We start from the raw sequence: 19,912 nt of genomic DNA, 5'->3' as shown, positions 1-19,912 counted from the left end.
GTCGTTACCATTCTGTATAATGACAGATAGTAGTGAGACAGGTTTAGGGGCACACTTGTTTCAAAACATAGAAGTAGAAGGAAAATTAGAACACCATTCTATTGCTTTTGCTAGCCGGGTTTTACAAAAGTATGAAAAATCATATACAGTCACAGAGAAGGAACTACTTGCCATCCACTGGGCATTTAATAAGTTTAAAAGTTATCTGTTAGGGCACAAGGTAATTGTTTTCTCTGACCATAAAGCTCTATCGTACATTCAGGAGTGCAGACTCTATCATGACCGTATAACAAGGTGGGTTTTATTCCTTCAACAGTTTGACTACGAGATCAAATTTATTCAGGGTAAACATAATGTCATTGCAGATGCCCTTTCCAGACTACCAGTAGGTGCAGATGTTGAAAATACTTATGGAAAAGAGGAGAAAGAGTTCAAACTTATGTACTTAAAGGGTGTAAAAGATGAAGCTGAAATACTGAAAATCTGTAATGATATTCGTAGAAACCAAAACCATGATGAAAATTGGAAGTTGGTTAAAAGTTATATAGGGAAAAAGGGAGGAGAAAAGGTAGATCAGTATTATAAAGTACAAAAAGGGATTTTGTTTAGGAGACCTAGACCTGACTTAGACAATTGGAAACTATGTTGGCCTGAGCAATGTATTGACACGTTAATCAGTTACATACACGAAAGCTTCGGACACTGCGGGGCAACAAAATGTATACAGAAGATACAGGAAAATGTATACTTCTATAATATCAGTAGGAGAGTGAAGAAAAAACTTGAAACCTGTGATCGTTGTCAGAGAGTAAAAGTGAGCAACCAAACATCTAAAGGATTGATGCAAAACATTTTACCAAATAAAAACCTTGAATTAACAGCTATTGATCTATATGGACCACTACCAAGGTCAAGGGGAGGGTATAGTTACATCTTCGTTATAGTTGACGTTTTCTCTAAATTTATAAAATTGTATACATTAAAGAGAGCAACCAGTAAACAAATCATCATCAAGCTGACGAATCATTATTTCACAAATGTTGGTATTCCCCAGGCCATCATGTCTGATAATGGGTCACAGTTTACATCTAAATTATGGAAAAATTTTATTGAAGATACAGGAATAAAACATATCTTGATTTCGGTTTGTCACCCATCAAGTAACCCAGCAGAAAGGTACATGAGGGAAATTGGAAGGCTCTGCAGAACATACTGTAGTAAAAATCATGTTAATTGGATTGAAAATGTTACTGACTTTGAGGATATAATGAACAGCCTACAGCATTCATCCACTGGTTTCTCACCTTACGAAGTAATGTTTAATAGACGACCTGCAAATTTGATTTCTGAGAATGTTGATTTCCCACCTTGTCAAACTATGACACCCCAGGAAAGAGAGACAGCTGTTAGGAACACTATGAAAAGACAAGGAGAGGTAAGAAAGCGGAGACATGATGCAAGAAGTAAAGGAGTACAGTTCAGGGCAGGAGATCTGGTTTTAGTAAAAACACAGGAAAAATCTAGATTGATGAGTTCTGAAATAAAGAAATTTTTTGACATCTATATAGGCCCCTTTGAAATCAAGGAAAACCCACACCCTAATGCCTATAGGCTAATCTACCCAAAATCCAAGAAGTTATTTGGACTGCGCAATGTTACAGAGTTAAAACTCTACAAACATGACCCATAAAATAGTCTTTAATAAGTAAAATGCTGCTCGGAAAGAACTAGTTGACTGGCCCAACTACATCACTTTATTGTTTTATCATTCAAGGAAAACTTCATGTCAAAGTGTGGGACTAGGTCAGCTAAAAGTATGAAGTAGATTTTGTGTTAATGTGAATTATGTCTGTACTAATTTCTCTTTGTTCTCTAGTATACCCATTCATTAAATTTGGTATGAGATCAGTGTGTCTGGCTACGAACCATTCTACAGTGTCATAGTAATGTCTCTTAACAGAAACCAAAGTTAATGATGTGGACACTTTTAAAGTAATAAGATATGAATAGTGATTGTGTGTAAGAAGACAAAACCTTGTCATTTGTAAGCTATGTCAGATGGAACGTTATTTAATGGATAAAGCAAACTGGAGGTACTTGTCAGATTATGAGAGTGTACTTTGAAAGACCAGGTATGTTATAGTGTGTTAAAAATATAGTGGGTAGTCATGAAATTTAATCATGCAAATTAAGAATGTATTGAGGTTTAGAGCATTATGGAAACAGATGTTGGTGTATTACTTTTGAAACACTTGTGATGGATTGAAGGTTATGTGACACTAATTTTGAAGTTTATGTTGTGGGAGAATATTTTGTAATAGTTTAGATAATTTAATGTTAAAGTGAATGAAGAGCTGTTAGGAATTTATCCCATACCCTGTTACACAATTTGGAATAATTTCTATTCATGGCAATATGCTATTTGAGTACAGGAGAGTAAATAAAAATGAAACGCTGCTTAATAATGATGTAAAGTTAAGGTATAAAAACTAACAATCTTACACAATTTAAGTGTAGAGTTGGTCATAATTTGACCTATAAAGCTGAAATAGATGTACAATGTGAGGATACTGCAATTATAGTCGCAATCATATGGAACGTCTCAGCTATCTCATTATAAAGGAAACATTAAATCATAAATATGTAAACCAATCTGACTCTGAAAATACAGTGCTGATCGCACATAATTGAATTTGCACTGGATTCACCATGTGATTCCATTCATCACGTATACATGAATTTTCCCTAAGAGACAACCATTTAACATTGTTTATAAGTATTACAATATTTTGAATTATGTCTATTTTATGTATGTGGTTAAAAGAACCTGTGTATTTTAGAATAATGATTTCTTTAGATTTAATGGTTGTTTTGGGCACAATCCATGCCATAAGGTATTTTGTTGAAGCACTTATATTAAAAGATTGTGAGAGATGCCTGCATTCCTCAATTCACTTAATATATTCTAAAGAAACCACTGACAATCAGAAGAATGAGGTTAACTAAGATGCATTAAGTCAGTATTGAAGTAAACTTGAGTTTATGCATATACTATATAATTATGTACCCATCTTAACACGGCTGTTCAGCTACCATGATCAATTAAATATAAGGTGCCATATTTTATTGTTAGTTATAAGCTCATTACACTTATTGCTCAATACAGCCAATGTAACTTTCAAATTGTATATCATGGAAAGTGTATATATATATAACTAAGATCACTTGGGAACCAATTTTATTACTAACTTTCGGAACTGGAAATTTTATTATGATGTGTGTATTAGACATATTTTATTCCATAGTGACACACAATCCCATGCATGCCATGCACGGACTTGTGTGGGGGGGGTATTGTAACAGAACGTAAGATCGTGTATGTCAGTAATTTTCGTGTATGTCAGTAATTTCTTTACGTGTAATGTTTTATGTAAATACAGCCTTTGACTGCGAGTTTAACGACTAAGAGACAGTTATCTTTGGACATGCGGAAAGGAGGTCGATCTTTGGGGAGAGGTGGTTAAAGGGACTTTGGAGAAAAAAGCGTGGGCTAGAGGAGGTGCGAATACAGATGTGGTGTAAAACAATGTCTTATTGCATATTATTGTAGAAGTGTTAAATGTGAATAAATGAATTAAATAGTGATTTGCAAAACTAATGTAACGTTTGCTCTCTAAAAATCAAAATACCACATCGCCCTACAAACCAGTTAGTCTCATCCAAACACAAAGAAAACCGCGGGAACATCGCAGTGGAATCACCTCTAGACTTCACGAAGACAACAACGCAGCCATCGATATGAGTTAAGTACCAAACTGTTCGTACTTGTTAACGACCTCGGACTATAAATTTGAATCTCCTGTAGTACATGAAGTCACCATGTGGACAAAGGAGTAGGACAACTTATATACAGTGGAAATCATAGGAAGAGGTCTGTTAAACTATGCTGTTCGTAGTAGCTTATCCACACTCCTTTTTTTTGTTATTCATTATTAAACCTACTATGCATTACCCCTATTTGATTTTGTATTTATAACCCTGCATTCATCTGACCAGAAGTCTTGTTCCTCCTGCCGGCTAACTTCACTAATTCCCACTATATCTAACTTTAAAGATGCCCTCCTGAGCAATCCCCACCTGGAAATCTGAAAGGGGGACTATTTTACCTCTAGAATATTTTACCCAAGAAGGACGACGTCATCATTTAACTATGAAGTAAAGCTGCATGCTCTCAGAAAAAATTATGGCTGTAGTTTCTCCTTGCTTTCAGCCATTCAGAGTACCAGCACAGCAACGCTATTTTGGTTAATGTTACAAGGCCAGATCAGTCAATCATCCAGACTGTTGCCCCTGAAACTACTGAAAAGGCTGCTGCCCCTCTTCAGGAAACACACATTTGCTGGCCTCTCAACATATACCCCTCCGTTGTTGTTGCACGTATGGTATGGCTATCTGTATCACTGAGGCACAGCAGTCTCCCCACCAATGACAAGGTCCGTGATTATGATGAAACAATGTTTTGAATGTCCAGGAGGTTAAATTTAATTCCATATGACAGAGGTGGGTTCTCTTTATGCTTTATTCATCATATGATGAACCACATCTGTTTTGATTTTTAAGTGCAGTATGAAATGAGGGTAATTCTTTTTTCCCAGAGTCTCATTTCTGGGGTGCTGTTTGCACTTGAGGTCAGCTTTCATTTGAGTAAATGCAGAAGGCTTCTTCCAGTCTGCTTTATAGATTACAATCTTATACTTTTCACGTCCCAGTTTTTAGTGCTTGTTTATGTAATAAATCCATCTTCCATTAGGTCATTCTTTAACCCTTTGCACTCCGTAAGGCAGACACAGGGCGGCTCTGCGCGCTCTTATTTAAATCGCCGCCGCCTGGGCGGCAGTGCACCATAGAGATTTGCGCGGATCTCTTTGTGGAAACAATGTGGCTTCTGGCCAACAATTGGGGTATACATTAAAACAAAATGTGTGCTTTCATTCATATATTTACGTAAGCTTTTACAGTACAAAACTTTCCATTGTGTGGTATTTTTTGAAACACTCTTCAGGGTGGAGAGCTGGGTTTCGTGAGCATGTTTCGCAGTAATACACAGTTTCACGCCTGCCACCTTTCTTTTTTCTGTCTGAGCACACTGCACAATTCTTTACCAGGAAGCTTGTTGATAATGTGCAACTTTCCATGCAAGCGTTCCTCGTCATCAGAAGTTGAGCGATGTCCTCGTTTCTGTCCTTCAGTTCTTTCTTCGGCAACTAATCCTCTTATAACACTTTTATGGAAAGCTTTATGAGACGGTATTGTAAAGTTGTTTTTCTCACAGTGGTTCTTGTATAGTAAATAGCTGTTTACAAGTCCTACCTCCAACAGGCAGTGGTATAGTTTTCGCCACCACTTGAGACTTTTCATTAGAAAACCGTAACTGGAAATAAAATGGTCAGATCGATCAACTCCACCCATCTTTGAAGTATAATCAATAATCACATTTGGTTTCTTTATTTCATCCCTTTCCTTTCTGTTTCTCCTTTCTATAAGTGACACTGAGTTATTGGCTTTTGTACAAAGCATTAGAACTGTTCGTTTATCTTGCCATGCCAGAACCATCATTTTGTTGTTGTGGAGGCATTTTATTTCATGCTTCCTTAGATGCAGAGCTCCTTTCTTGACTGCAGCTGGAAGGTTTTAGCTATTGGCCCGAATTGTTTCTGTGAGATGCATGTTTTGTTTCAACAGCTCATCAGCTAATGCAACACTTGTATAAAAACGGTCAATGTACAAATGATATCCGGATTGCCCTGTAGCATTTCTGACATTAACTAGCAGCTGAAGAACTATTCTCTCAGAAAAATTCAAGTGTGGACAAATCAATGACTCAGTTGTTACAGTGCCAAAATAGGGTATCAAACTGCAGATATAACCATTTGATGAATCCGAAATTACATAAACTCTGAGTCCCCATTTTGTTGGTTTTTGAGGATTGTACATTTTGAATAATACATGGCCCTTGAACGATACTGTAGATTCATAAGCAACTAAATACTGATAAGGTTGATAAATTTCGAGAAACGTGCCAGACAAGTAATTCAGTACATTTGTCACTTTACTCAGACGTGACTGAACATGACTGTTGACATGTGTAGCACTCGTTGGATTAGAAACATGAAGTGCCCAGAAAATTTGCATAAATCGTCGGTGACTAAAACAGTCTTGAAATAAGTTGGATGATTGTAACCATTCTCTTGAAAAAAAAAGTCCTGCAAGTTCTTACACTTTTGTAATGCCATATTCAGTAGCACACCATGGAAGCGTTTCATTTCTCCCATGGTAACATTTCTCCAGTCCCACCATGCAGAATGTTGTGGAAGTGGTGTCACTTTACGTATTTTTGATGTAACATACCTATTCGTTTCATCTGCTATTTGTTGAAATAGGTTGTCTGTAAAAATTAATTGAAAGAATCTGATGGGCGATAATGGAACGGAACTACTTTCTGTTATAAAACCACACTTTGATTCCTCAAAAGGAAAATCTGTGAAGTCAGTGTCAGTGTCGCCCCACATTCACCACGAATCCTCTGCTGAATCACTAGAAACATGTACATTGCCACTGTTTTCTTCATCATTGTCACTCGAATTGTTTTGAAATGAATCACTATCATCATCAAAATCAGTTTCATTCTCGTTTTCACTTAGAGATTGCTCTAAAAGATCTAAAATCTCTTCCTCAGAAAGGACTGTACGTGAAGAACTAGCCATTTCGAGCGCGTGGACTTGAACGTAATAATTACAATCTTTGACTTAACACAGCTGTTAGTGTTTGACACCAAGTTAACACTAGTTCTCCTAGATGGCAGCACACTGCAGCAATAATTCCTAGTAAACTAAAAATACGTCTGAGAGCTTCGAAAAGTCATGTCGAATGAGGCTCGACATCGGAGCAGAAAACAAATTTCGCGATGTCGAGTGGCACTCGACATTGGAGTGGAAAGGGTTAAGTCTTTTCTTATCATAGGCAACTATTTTTCATTCTTTCTAATTCTGTATATCACAGACAAACCCAGGATCTCCTTAGTCCATCTACCATCATTTTATCTCACTTTATGGAAAACCCATTTCCTTTTCAGTTTCGTAACAGCCACAACTATGCTCAACTTCTCTCTTTTCACTTATTTATTTCTTTGTTCTTGTGTCACTTCTTGTTGTACACAGCATGTACATTTCCACTGCTCGTTGGGCAACCCTCAATTTTTGGATTGTTTGCACTTTTAACATTCATGTTTCACTTCTATAAATTAGTACTGGCAGATACAATGGTTATAGACTTTCAATTGGAGTGCACTGTGAATTTGCTTCTGAATGCAGCATTCAATTTTCAAGACTAAATCCAAGCCATTTTTAAATACCAGTTTATGTCTTTAAGTTTACTCCTGCTTGTTATTACCTTCCCTAGTACTCAAATTCATCTGTTGTTTCTATAACTCAACATTAGCCTTTGTTATAGGCATATTGATCTTACATTACGTTGGTTTTGGTTTAATTAACCTTCAGGTCTACTGTCATACTTGCTCTGTTAGTTCCCCTCATCATATACTGAAGTTCTTCTGGGTTCAAAGTAACTAAAAAATGTTATCTGCAAGTCAAAGCTGGCAAAAGCTGCTGCCATAGTAATACAAAATGAACATGTAGCATGGTAATACAAAATGAACATGCAGAATTGTTTAGAGTATGTCTACAATGGACAAAAGTTCCCCAAAAATAAAACAGTGCTATAATTATATTTCACAAGAAAGGAGATGAACAATACAATAATAGAGCTATAGACCTATCAGCCCCCTTCTTACAATGTACAAGATATTCCCTAAAATTATTATTAACTACGTAGGAAAAAATCATTCAATTTTAAATAAGGCACATGAACTTATGTGAGTGCAATGAAGAAAATATACAGAATCCACTATGCTGACTCAGAATAATGCCACATTTACAACTGAAAGAACAATTGTATTTTCAGTAAGCCTACAGAGAATTTTCAGTTCCTTAAACTGGGATGATAAAGAAGGAACGTGTGCTCAAGAAATGTATGTGACTTATATCACACATTAATTTCCAATATGCATGACTTGTTAAACACATAATTTTTTTCCTCTTACAAATTTTCAGTTCCAATCTTAAACTGTGGCACCTGTTGTGAGGTTCAACACGAAATATCTCATAATGTTAACAGTACCTAAAAATTATAGTACACACATTTATGAATATTTCATGGCAATGCATTAGATGTTACTGACTGCATAGCTTTTTTATGACTATAACAACCACTGACCTCGACATGCCTTTCATAGACATTTGTCGTGTTGGTAATCATGGTGTGTGTGTGTGTGTGTGTGTGTGTGTGTGTGTGTGTGTGTGTGTTGTGTGTGTATGTGCATGTGAAAAACATGTACATTAAACAGACAAAATCTAAGTTATGTTCACCTCTGTCATAGATCTGATAGGATGGGCAGCTTCCTTTGCATTCAACAAACCCGTAGATCTCTTCAGTATTCACACATTGGCCATGTGCATTGGCTTCTTCAAATAATCCAACAGTCTTTTGCGGACTCCACTCACGTGATGAACATTTATCTGTCAACATACAAAGACAGTTAATATAACTTATCCAAGCAGACATCTTAATGTACAGATATAATGTAATGTGCTTACTTTCATAATTTCCAAAGTCACATTAAGGTTTTAATTGAATAATTCCATTTTTATAACATTGCTAAACTTGAATAACATTACAATAAAACTGACTGTGTTTATAATATCTCTCAGAATGGGTTTACAAAAATATTTTTATGACTTTTAGATGACAAGGCAGGAGGATGTATATTAAAATTTGAGAACAATTCCACTTTCTAAATTCTGTACCTTTTGAGCAATGACACACAAGCAGACTTTGAACAATAATGCACATATGGGAACTGTCATTTTCTGTCATTAATATGGAAGAAACTATTGCAGACACATGCACAGATGGATATGGCAATGAGTATGCAGTCATCTGCTGCTTGCCAGTGCAAGGGAAGGAAAGTAAGTAACAATTTAATAGATCAAACAAATGTTGCAGTTGTTTCAAGACACTCCAATAAAATAATGTCTCTTTATTTTTAGAACTATCTTCCTTTACATCAGTTTCTCCATTCACTACATCCATTGTATTAATTCATTATGGTCATGCCACTGAATTCTCTGCATGCAATTCTCCCCCCCCCCCCCACCTCCCCCCCCCACCCCAAATCTCATCTCATTCAAGCAAATCTTCATTGTCTTCAGAGTTATCAACAGAACTACTGACTGATCTTTTTGGAAAAAATTACATATGTGTGCCTTTTCCATCAAGACACTATCTCAACATTTAGTGTATTAAACTATTTATTCACCAAGGCAATTATTTTCTTAAGTCCTGTCCCGAAATAAGGCTTAATCTAATGTTTATTCTCCCTTGACAACAAATGGCATGACTGCATAAACTGATCCAGTCCTTTATTCTTACACAACTTATTTCTTCACATTATAATAATCATTCTCACTTCTTTTATATAATCTCTTTTCATTATTTATGCCAGTCATATTATCTAATAAGACTTATTTCACTGGAGAAGGAGGCACTTATGAGACACTTAATGAAATAACTCATGTGAATGAAACTAGATGTATGAGAGGTGAAATACCCTCAGACTTAGAGAAGAACATAATAATTCCAATTCCAAAGAAAGCAGATGCTGACAGGTGTGAAAATCACAAACTGTCAGTTTAATAAGTCACAGTTGAAAATTATTAACATGAATTACAGAAGAATGGAAAAACTGGTAGAAGCCAACCTCAGGGAAGACCAGTTTATGTAGGGACAAGTGAGGTAATACTGACCCTACGACTTCTCAAGGAAAACAGGTTAAGGAAAGCCAAACCTATGTTCACAGCATTTGTGGACTTAGAGAAAGCTTTTGACAATATTGGCTGGAATACTCCCTTTCAAATTCTAAAGGTGGCAGGGGTAAAATACAGGGAGCAGAAGGCTATTTACAGTTTGTACAGAAACCAGATGCAGTTATAGGAGTTGAGGGGCATGAAAGGGAAACAGTGGTTGAGAAGGGAGTTGGAGAGGGTTGTAGCTTATCCCTGATGTTATTAAATTTGTATATTGAGCAAGCAGTAAAGGAAACAAAAGAAAAATTTGGAGTAGGAATTAAAGTCCAAGGAAAAGAAATAAAAACTCTGAGGTTTGCCAATGACATTGCAATTCTGTCACAGACAGCAAAGGACTTAGAAGAACAGTTGAAGAGAATGGACAGTGTCTTGAAAGAAGAGATGAACATCAACAAAAGCAAAATGAGGATACTGGAATGTAGTAAAATTAAATCAGGTGATGCTGAGGTAATTAGGTTAGGAAATGAGACACTTAAAATAGTAGATGAGTTTTCTATTTGGGTTGGTTGGTTGATTTGGGGGGAGGGGACAAAACAGTGAGGTCATTGGTCCCTTCAGATTAGGGAAGGAAGTCAGTCATGCATTTTCAAAGCAACCACCCTGGCATTTGCCAGGAAATCTCAGAAAACCTAAACCAGAATGGCAGGATGTGGGTTTTAACCGTCTTTCTCCTGAAAGCGAGTCCAGTGTGCTAACTACTGTGCAACCTCACTCAGTTTGCTATTTGGGCAGCAAAATAACTGATGATGGTCAAAGTAGAGAGGATGTAAAATGTAAACTGGCAATGGCAAGAAAAGTGTTTTTGAAGAAGAGAAATTTTTTAATAATGAGTACAGATTTAAGTGTCAGGAAGTGTGTTTTGAAAGTATTTGCATGGAGTATAGCCATGTGTGGAAATGAAACATAGACGATAAACAGTTAACTCAAGAAAAGAACAGAAGTTTTTGAAATGTGGTTTTACAGAAGAGTGCTGAAGATTAGATGGGTAGATCATGTAACTAATGAGGGGGTCTGAACAGAACTGGGGAGAAAAGAAATTTGTGGCACAACCTGGCAAGAAGAAGAGACTGTTTGGTAAGACACTTTCTGAGACATCAAGGGATCACCAGTTTAGTACCGGAGGGAAGTGTGGGGGTGGTAAAAATTGTAGAGGGAGACCAAGAGATGAATACAGTAAGCAGATTCAGAAAGATGTAGCTTCCAGTAGTTACTTGGAGATGACGAGGTTTCTATGGGATGGAGTAGCATGGGGAGCTGTATCAAACCAGTCTATGGAGTGAAGACCACAACAACAATCTGTAAGATTAAGAGATGAGTGCTGATAATAATTACTGTCATAAGAATTCTTGGAAATGACTCGTAATAAATGGCAAAAATTTAAATGCTTTTTCATAGATGCACAGCACCTGAGTAAGGAAGGAAAATCTGAACTATTTGCCCCCAATAGTAAGTTCATATATTCAGTTGTGAGTGAACATGTGTTACAAAAACGGTCTCTAGATTGAACTGCACTAACCACACAATTCATTTTAAATTCCATGGAAGTCAGTTACGACCGGAAAGTAAGAACTGAACCACACAAATCTCACATTGTCCAACAACAGCAGCATACATGTTGATAAGCTGAAATAGTAACTACATGTAGCTATATCAGAGATAACATCTTTCTCAGCCAGTAAGAAGACAATATGAATGTACACATCTGCTACTTTCTGGCCTTCATAACCTTCAAACTGTTGGGGCTATCAATCAGACAGAGTCAACCTAAATCTATGGCCAATGATCCGTAATTTACATATTTGTATCATGCTCAGAAAACAACTGAAAGCTTGACATGATTCCCCAGTCAACAATTTTTTGTGTCTGAAATCAAATAAGCTGCACCAAAGGCAGGAGCCTATGATCTGTCAGCTGCCAAATGTATTCTCTGTGGTGTTAATCATAAGGATAATTATGAAAATGCTACATTTTGAAACCATATCATATGAATAAGCCACTTGTTGTTTGCCTAGCATTCTATGCCACTATGGTGAAGAATCTAGAGAACTGTATTGCTTCTTTTCATTTACTTTTCAAATATCTGATCATTCTGATGTGTCTACTGAAGATGACAATGAGATCCAATTAAATTCCCGCGGGCTAGGTGAAAGTGCAAACCCATTATTGGAATGAAATGATACACAATTTAAACTGAGGTTTACATAAATACTGTGCAAAAATTAGAACTAAGACAGAGAGAGCATCTGCTGAAAAAAAAGAAACAATTCACTGCTTGCCATTATTAAAATTAAGATATCATGGTAAAGAATACGAGCAAAAGATGATTTTCAGCAAATAATCTTGTTCTGTTTCAGAGAATTAGAAAGATCACACTTTCTGCTAAATTTCATTCATCTTTACAACATGATACCCACCCCATAATACTAAATGCTGTGTATCTTCAATGTAGGCTTAATATCTGAGTTTGAAGTGCAATGAACGTTTCAGTAGCTGATTTAGTGGTTTGGCCAAGACTTTTTTTTTTAAATTACAACACCAAACCTAATTCTTTTGACACAAGTTTACAGTTGCACAACATAGTGCATTTGTGAACTGGATTAATCATCTGAACTAAGTTCAAAATTGAGCTTCAGTGCGGGAAGTTATGTCAACTGGCCAAAAAGTATGCTTTGGTGCACTGATAATATAATGAAGGCTTATATCTGGACCACGGCATCTCAGCCCGGAAGTGTTAAGTGATGACTTCAGTGCACTGTTCGATATAGTAAAGAATCACATGATACACTGTGAAATTTTTAAAGTACTTTTGTGAAATGTTGCGAAAGTCAGTTGGGGTCATCCATAAATTTACTCACACAGAGAATATATACTGTACATCTTCAGTAAAATAGTGTGAGTATATGTGCTGCACATACTCAGTAACATAGTGTGAGTGAATTAATCAGTGGCCCTATGAGGCTTTCCCTCAGGTAGACCTGTAATACTTAATTATGCCTATTACTAAACCACACTTGCTCTTTCTCTCTTTCTCTCTCTCTCTCTCTCTCTCTCACACACACACACACACACACACACACACACACACAGTGTCATATAATGAGAAGGTGTGCTACTTGATAGGAGATGCAGAGGAATGAGTCCCCCCCCCCCCCCCCCCACCCCCACCGGGAAGGGGACAAATTAAAGTTTCAAAAAAAGAACCACCAAGACTGAATCAAACTTTGTACCATTGACTATGTACATGGCTTCTTCTGTGAAACATATATTTTTCAAAAATAGTCAATAGGTCATAAAAAGATGTAGGAATTGTGATCGAATCATTAATTTGTTAATGGAGGGAAGTATGTGTGTGTGTGTGTGTGTGTGTGTGTGTGTGTGTGTGTGTGTGTGTGTGTGTGTGTGTGTGTGTTTGGAGGGGGGAGGGAGGGGGGGGGGAGTTAAGATAGTGGGAGCAAGACTTGGAAACAATAATCAGATTCAAATGAATTTAGAGTACAGTAGTTACGCAAATGGACTACCTGCCAAAAAAGCAAGGCACCCAGAAGGGGAGGAGAAAAAGAAATGAAACTTCATGGTTTAAGAGAGTATGTGATGCCATTACAATGACGTTCATCAGTGGTAGAGCAGATCCACAATTCATCACGGACTACAATGTGACACCAACGCCCATGCTTTCTTGTCATGGCAACACATCACACACACACCCTTTGATGTTGTGGTGTTAACAGCAGATTATGCATGAGACACTAATTCTCCAGTTCGGCTGCTGCTAGTTTCCAACAGATGGTGTGGGATGACACAGAATGTTGCACGGATTTCATTGCTTGTTCTCAAATGGCAGGTGTAGATGTGAAGATGTGCTTGGTGCACATTGCAGTGATCCTCCCTTGTGTTGGTTAGATGTGGTCGATGGGAGCCTTTACTAGTGTGTCTGCCCTAACATTCCCATGCAGTTTAACAGTGGGTGACTATCACATCAGAATGTTCCTCAAATCTGGATACTGCATGATACAACCAGCCAGCCAAATGGAGACACACAATGATGCTGCCAGGTGCTCACAAAACTGTGTCACACAAATACGTGGCACCTCCAAGTCCTTCACAGGGATCACTGAACATCTGACCCTTTTTGTGCTCCTTATATATCCTAACAGGCCTGGTAGCAACACTAATGCACTCTGGTCACAGAGAATTTCTGCTCTAATCATTTTCACGTCCTAATCATTTATGAAATTACACTGACATTGGTAAGTATTCTGGCACACTCAGTCTGAAGATAATAGCAAGCTTGGAGATGTTGTAGAATTGGCCAACAGACTCAATCATAAATAGAGGTGTGGTCTTATACCTACAGCAAATAGTATGCATGCAATTTGGTAGGCCTGCAATGCCAAGCACCACATGAAGAAAATCATTCATTTTGAGTAAGGAGAAAAGAGCTGCACTGAACCAAATACTTATGAATTTTAATGACAGTGAACAGGAAAACCGTGAGCAAGAGAGTATTTCACAGATAAAATTTTATATGACGAGTGAAATCTGTCTACAAAATTCCTGTAGCAAGAGCTCACAGGACCCAGCCAAGAACACACAGTAGGAGAAAACAGAAACAAACACACAACAAATAACTGAGAACCTATACGAGCACTCCATCCCCAGTTCTTGTTCTGGTCTTGAGTATTGCTGATAGAAGCCAATCCAATCAGCAAGGGCAAGTTGGAGATCTTGTTCTCAGTTGTGGCATTTAAAAATATTAACATCTGTGTGTGTGTGTGTGTGTGTGTGTGTGTGTGTGTGTGTGTGTGTGTGTGTGTGTGTGTGAGAGAGAGAGAGAGAGAGAGAGAGAGAGAGAGTTCCATAAATGGATGGACATTGGAATAGATAATAGTCATATTTCAAAAGTATACAATAATATATCTTACAGTCACACTTCTTGCAGCAGCCATCATCAACAAGAAATTCTTCTGGGCAACTCAGATCTGTTGGGCAGTTTGGTCTCGTCACTTCAATCTGGAGCTGAAAAAAGATAGACAAATTAGTTTTCAGTTACTGTACTAATATCATATTCATCATGATAATTATACATGTATATTTCAAATATCAAATGAAGGGAGGTTAGAGCTCTTCATTTAGAATAACATATTACCCTCCAGGAGATGCAAAAACGCAAATCTATGACAGCTACAACCATAGAAGTGAGTACACTTTATTTTGACAGTTTCTCAAACTTATTGATATATTATATCTAAAAACAAAGATGATGGGACTTACCAAACGAAAGCACTGGCAGGTCGATATACACATACAAACAAACACAAACATACACACAAAATTCTAGCTTTCACAACCAACGGTTGCTTCGTCAGGAAAGCTCCTTTCCTGACGAAGCAACCGTTGGTTGCGAAAGCTAGAATTTTGTGTGTATGTTTGTGTTTGTTTGTGTGTGTATCGACCTGCCAACACTTTCGTTTGGTAAGTCACATCATCTTTGTTTTTAGATATATTTTTCCCACGTGGAATGTTTCCCTCTATTATATTTATTAATATATTAGTAATATCTTACAATCAGCAGTCATTGCAAAAGTAAATTTGATCTCTTCTGTGTAGCACAAAACATGATTTTTCTTGTGCAAGTATAAACAAATGTGTACTTCATAACTATGATATAGGAGCTGAAGTGTTCTGCAAAAGCTACCTACAATAGATTCTGCTGTTCTCCTGGGCTTCAGTCTGAAGACTGGTTTGATACAGCTCTCCACACTAGTCTCTTCCTTGCAAGACTCCTTATCTTTGGGTAACTACTGCAGCCTACATCCATCTGGACCTGTTTACTGTATTCAAGTGTTGGTCTCCCTCTACAATTTTTGTCCCCCTCATTTCCCTCCGGTACCAAACTGACAGTTCCTTGATGCCTCAGGATGCATCCTATCAACTGATCCATTTCTTCAGTCAATCTGAAACCCTAATTCAGTTCAATACTTCCTCATTAGTTGTAATATATAACAATCAAATGTCTAGCATACTCTGTAGCAGCTTATTCTTATTTCAAAGGTTTCTGACCTCTTTTCCATGTAAGGCTACACTCAAGACAAATATCTTCAGAAAAAGTCTTCCTGACATTTAAAATGGTTGAGATTCACATTTTACAATAATGTAATATCTTTAATGTCTATAGATGCACATTTTTTAAAGTTTAAAGTCAACTGTTAGTAGTTCTGTGTTATTCTCCATGCAGTGAGTTATGGGTACAGTTATTCTGTAATTATGTGTTGCACCTGTATTGTCAGACCACATTTCAACATGTTATGGGTCATGGTTATGCGACTGTGTGTGTGTGTGTGTGTGTGTGTGTGTGGGGGGGGGGGGGGGGGGGAGGATAAATAAATAAATTTGCACGAAAACAACTGCAAGCTGAAAAGCATGGAAATTAGTTCATCAACACAATGAATATAGTGCTTATTATTACTGCAGTAGATGGAGTGTAACTAGAAATGCTGTCACACGATAAACACAACACATGGAGAATACAAGTTGAAGCACTGCTCATCAAAAAGACATTTAGGGTTATGTATCTGGTGACATACTACAGTCTGCAGTGCCTGGTGAAGATTAAGTGCTCTCTGCTGCAGAATCTGCATACAAAGAGTGGCTAGTGGCAGGCAGAAAAGCAAATACAGAGTTGATTTTATCTATCAATCCCACTGAGCTGAAATAAGTAAGAAAATGCACATCAGGTATGACTTCAACTCAAATGAATCTGTCCATCCAAAGGACCTGCTTACAATGCAACACTGCTCAAAATGTAACCTAGTGATAATGTGACACAACATCTTACTCAATCTTTGATGCTGTGGGCATGTTACAAGCAATGGATATCAACACAAATGGTGACCAATTGTCAATTAAGCTTGTCTAATGTCTTCCATATAACTATGGGAACTTTAGATGTGCTGCTGAATCCCTTAAAAACCATGGAAGAACACAACACAAGGATTCAGAAAAATGTGAAGGTGCAAGTGGCATGATGACTGTTAAATCAAGTAAATATTTTGTGAACAAGTCAAAATTGTGTACAAGTCAAACAGTGCTGTGAGTGACAAAGATATGTTCAAATCAAAATCAAAACAAAACAAAAAAGAGAAATATCAGAGTCCAAATGCAACTTCCTTAGCAAGAAGGGACACAAAGTAGATGAGTGCTTTTTTAAGAAGAAACCAAGTGTGCAAGCTGCAAACAATGTCGATGAAGCTCATTGCTGTTTCTTTATGGGTAATGCTGTTCAGAAGTTTTGTGTCTACAACATTTTCTGGTGCATAGACTGTAGCTGCACATTACACATGTGAAACAGTCTAAAAGTGTTCACTCACATGTCAGAAATGCCCGAGATGATGGAGTAGGCAGTTGTGTGTGCATGAGGTGTGCTTTCTACATCTACATCTACATCCATACTCCGCAAGTCACCTGACGGTGTGTGGCGGAGGGTACCCTGAGTACCTCTATCGGTTCTCCCTTCTATTCCAGTCTCGTAGAAAGAAGGATTGTCGGTATGCTTCTGTGTGGGCTCTAATCTCTCTGATTTTATCCTCATGGTCTCTTCGCGAGATATACGTAGGAGGGAGCAATATACTGCTTGACTCCTCGGTGAAGGTATGTTCTCGAAACTTTAACAAAAGCCCGTACCGAGCTACTGAGCGTCTCTCCCGCAGAGTCTTCCACTGGAGTTTATCTATCATCTCCGTAACGCTTTCGCGATTACTAAATGATCCTGTAACGAAGCGCGCTGCTCTCCGTTGGATCTTCTCTATCTCTTCTATCAACCCTATCTGGTACGGATCCCACACTGCTGAGCAATATTCAAGCAGTGGGCGAACAAGCGCACTGTAACCTACTTCCTTTGTTTTCGGATTGCATTTCCTTAGGATTCTTCCAATGAATCTCAGTCTGGCATCTGCTTTACCGACGATCAACTTTATATGATCATTCCATTTTAAATCACTCCTAATGCGTACTTCCAGATAATTTATGGAATTAACTGCTTCCAGTTGCTGACCTGCTACTTTGTAGCTAAATGATAAGGGATCTATCTTTCTATGTATTCGCAGCACATTACACTTGTCTACATTGAGATTCAATTGCCATTCCATGCACCATGCGTCAATTCGCTGCAGATCCTCCTGCATTTCAGTACAATTTTCCATTGTTACAACCTCTCGATACACCACAGCATCATCTGCAAAAAGCCTCAGTGAACTTCCGATGTCAGCCACAATGTATATTGTGAATAGCAACGGTCCTATGACACTACCCTGCGGCACACCTGAAATCACTCTTACTTCGGAAGACTTCTCTCCATTGAGAATGACATGCTGCGTTCTGTTATCTAGGAACTCTTCAATCCAATCGCACAATTGGTCTGATAGTCCATATGCTCTTACTTTGCTCATTAAACGACTGTGGGGAACTGTATCGAACGCCTTGCGGAAGTCAAGAAACACAGCATCTACCTGTGAACCCGTGTCAATGGCCCTCTGAGTCTCGTGGACGAATAGCGCGAGCTGGGTTTCGCACGACCGTCTTTTTCGAAACCCATGCTGATTCCTACAGAGTAGATTTCTAGTCTCCAGAAAAGTCAGTATACTCGAACATAATACGTGTTCCAAAATTCTACAACTGATCGACGTTAGAGATATAGGTCTATAGTTCTGCACATCTGTTCGACGTCCCTTCTTGAAAACTGGCATGACCTGTGCCCTTTTCCAATCCTTTGGAACGCTACGCTCTTCTAGAGACCTACGGTACACTGCTGCAAGAAGGGGGGCAAGTTCCTTCGCGTACTCTGTGTAAAATCGAACTGGTATCCCATCAGGTCCAGCGGCCTTTCCTCTTTTGAGCGATTTTAATTGTTTCTCTATCCCTCTGTCGTCTATTTCGATATCTACCATTTTGTCATCTGTGCGACAATCTAGAGAAGGAACTACAGTGCAGTCTTCCTCTGTGAAACAGCTTTGGAAAAAGACATTTAGTATTTCGGCCTTTAGTCTGTCATCCTCTGTTTCAGTACCATTTTGGTCACAGAGTGTCTGGACATTTTGTTTTGATCCACCTACCGCTTTGACATAAGACCAAAATTTCTTAGGATTTTCTGCCAAGTCAGTACATAGAACTTTACTTTCGAAGTCATTGAACGCCTCTCGCATAGCCCTCCTCACACTACATTTCGCTTCGCGTAATTTTTGTTTGTCTGCAAGGCTTAGGCTATGTTTATGTTTGCTGTGAAGTTCCCTTTGCTTCCGCAGCAGTTTTCTAACTCGGTTGTTGTACCACGGTGGCTCTTTTCCATCTCTTACGATCTTGCTTGGCACATACTCATCTAATGTATATTGTACGATGGTTTTGAACTTTGTCCACTGATCCTCAACACTATCTATACTTGAGACAAAACTTTTGTGTTGAGCCATCAGGTACTCTGTAATCTGCTTTTTGTCACTTTTGCTAAACAGAAAAATCTTCCTACCTTTTTTAATATTTCTATTTACAGCTGAAATCATCGATGCCGTAACCGCTTTATGATCGCTGATTCCCTGTTCTGCGTTAACTGTTTCAAATAGTTCGGGTCTGTTTGTCACCAGAAGGTCTAATATGTTATTGCCACGAGTCGGTTCTCTGTTTAACTGCTCAAGGTAGTTTTCAGATAAAGCACTTAAAAAAATTTCACTGGATTCTTTGTCCCTGCCACCCGTTATGAACGTTTGAGCCTCCCAGTCTACATCCGGCAAATTAAAATCTCCACCCAGAACTATAACATGGTGGGGAAATCTACTCGAAATATTTTCCAAATTATCCTTCAGGTGCTCAGCCACAACAGCTGCTGAGCCAGGGGGCCTATAGAGATATCCAATTACCATGTCTGAGCCTGCTTTAACCGTGACCTT

At 38.0% G+C, this 19,912-nt stretch overlaps 1 protein-coding gene across 1 annotated transcript in view; it reads right to left on the bottom strand.

The window, feature by feature from the left end:
- The window catches only part of LOC124605103 (hemocytin), a 569,639-nt gene that overhangs the window by 21,977 nt on the left and 527,750 nt on the right, over positions 1-19,912 (bottom strand). Inside the window, exons 76-77 of the mRNA XM_047136554.1 lie at positions 14,903-14,996; positions 8,484-8,633 (exon numbers count right to left, since the gene is read on the bottom strand). Coding sequence (XP_046992510.1) covers positions 8,484-8,633; positions 14,903-14,996 — 244 coding nt within the window. The remainder of the gene's footprint in view (positions 1-8,483; positions 8,634-14,902; positions 14,997-19,912) is intronic.

Source organism: Schistocerca americana, chromosome 3 (assembly GCF_021461395.2).
Source record: "Schistocerca americana isolate TAMUIC-IGC-003095 chromosome 3, iqSchAmer2.1, whole genome shotgun sequence".
Lineage (NCBI taxonomy): Eukaryota > Metazoa > Arthropoda > Insecta > Orthoptera > Acrididae > Schistocerca > Schistocerca americana.
Note: the sequence above shows the minus strand (reverse complement) of the source record. Positions and strands in the feature narration are given on the sequence as shown.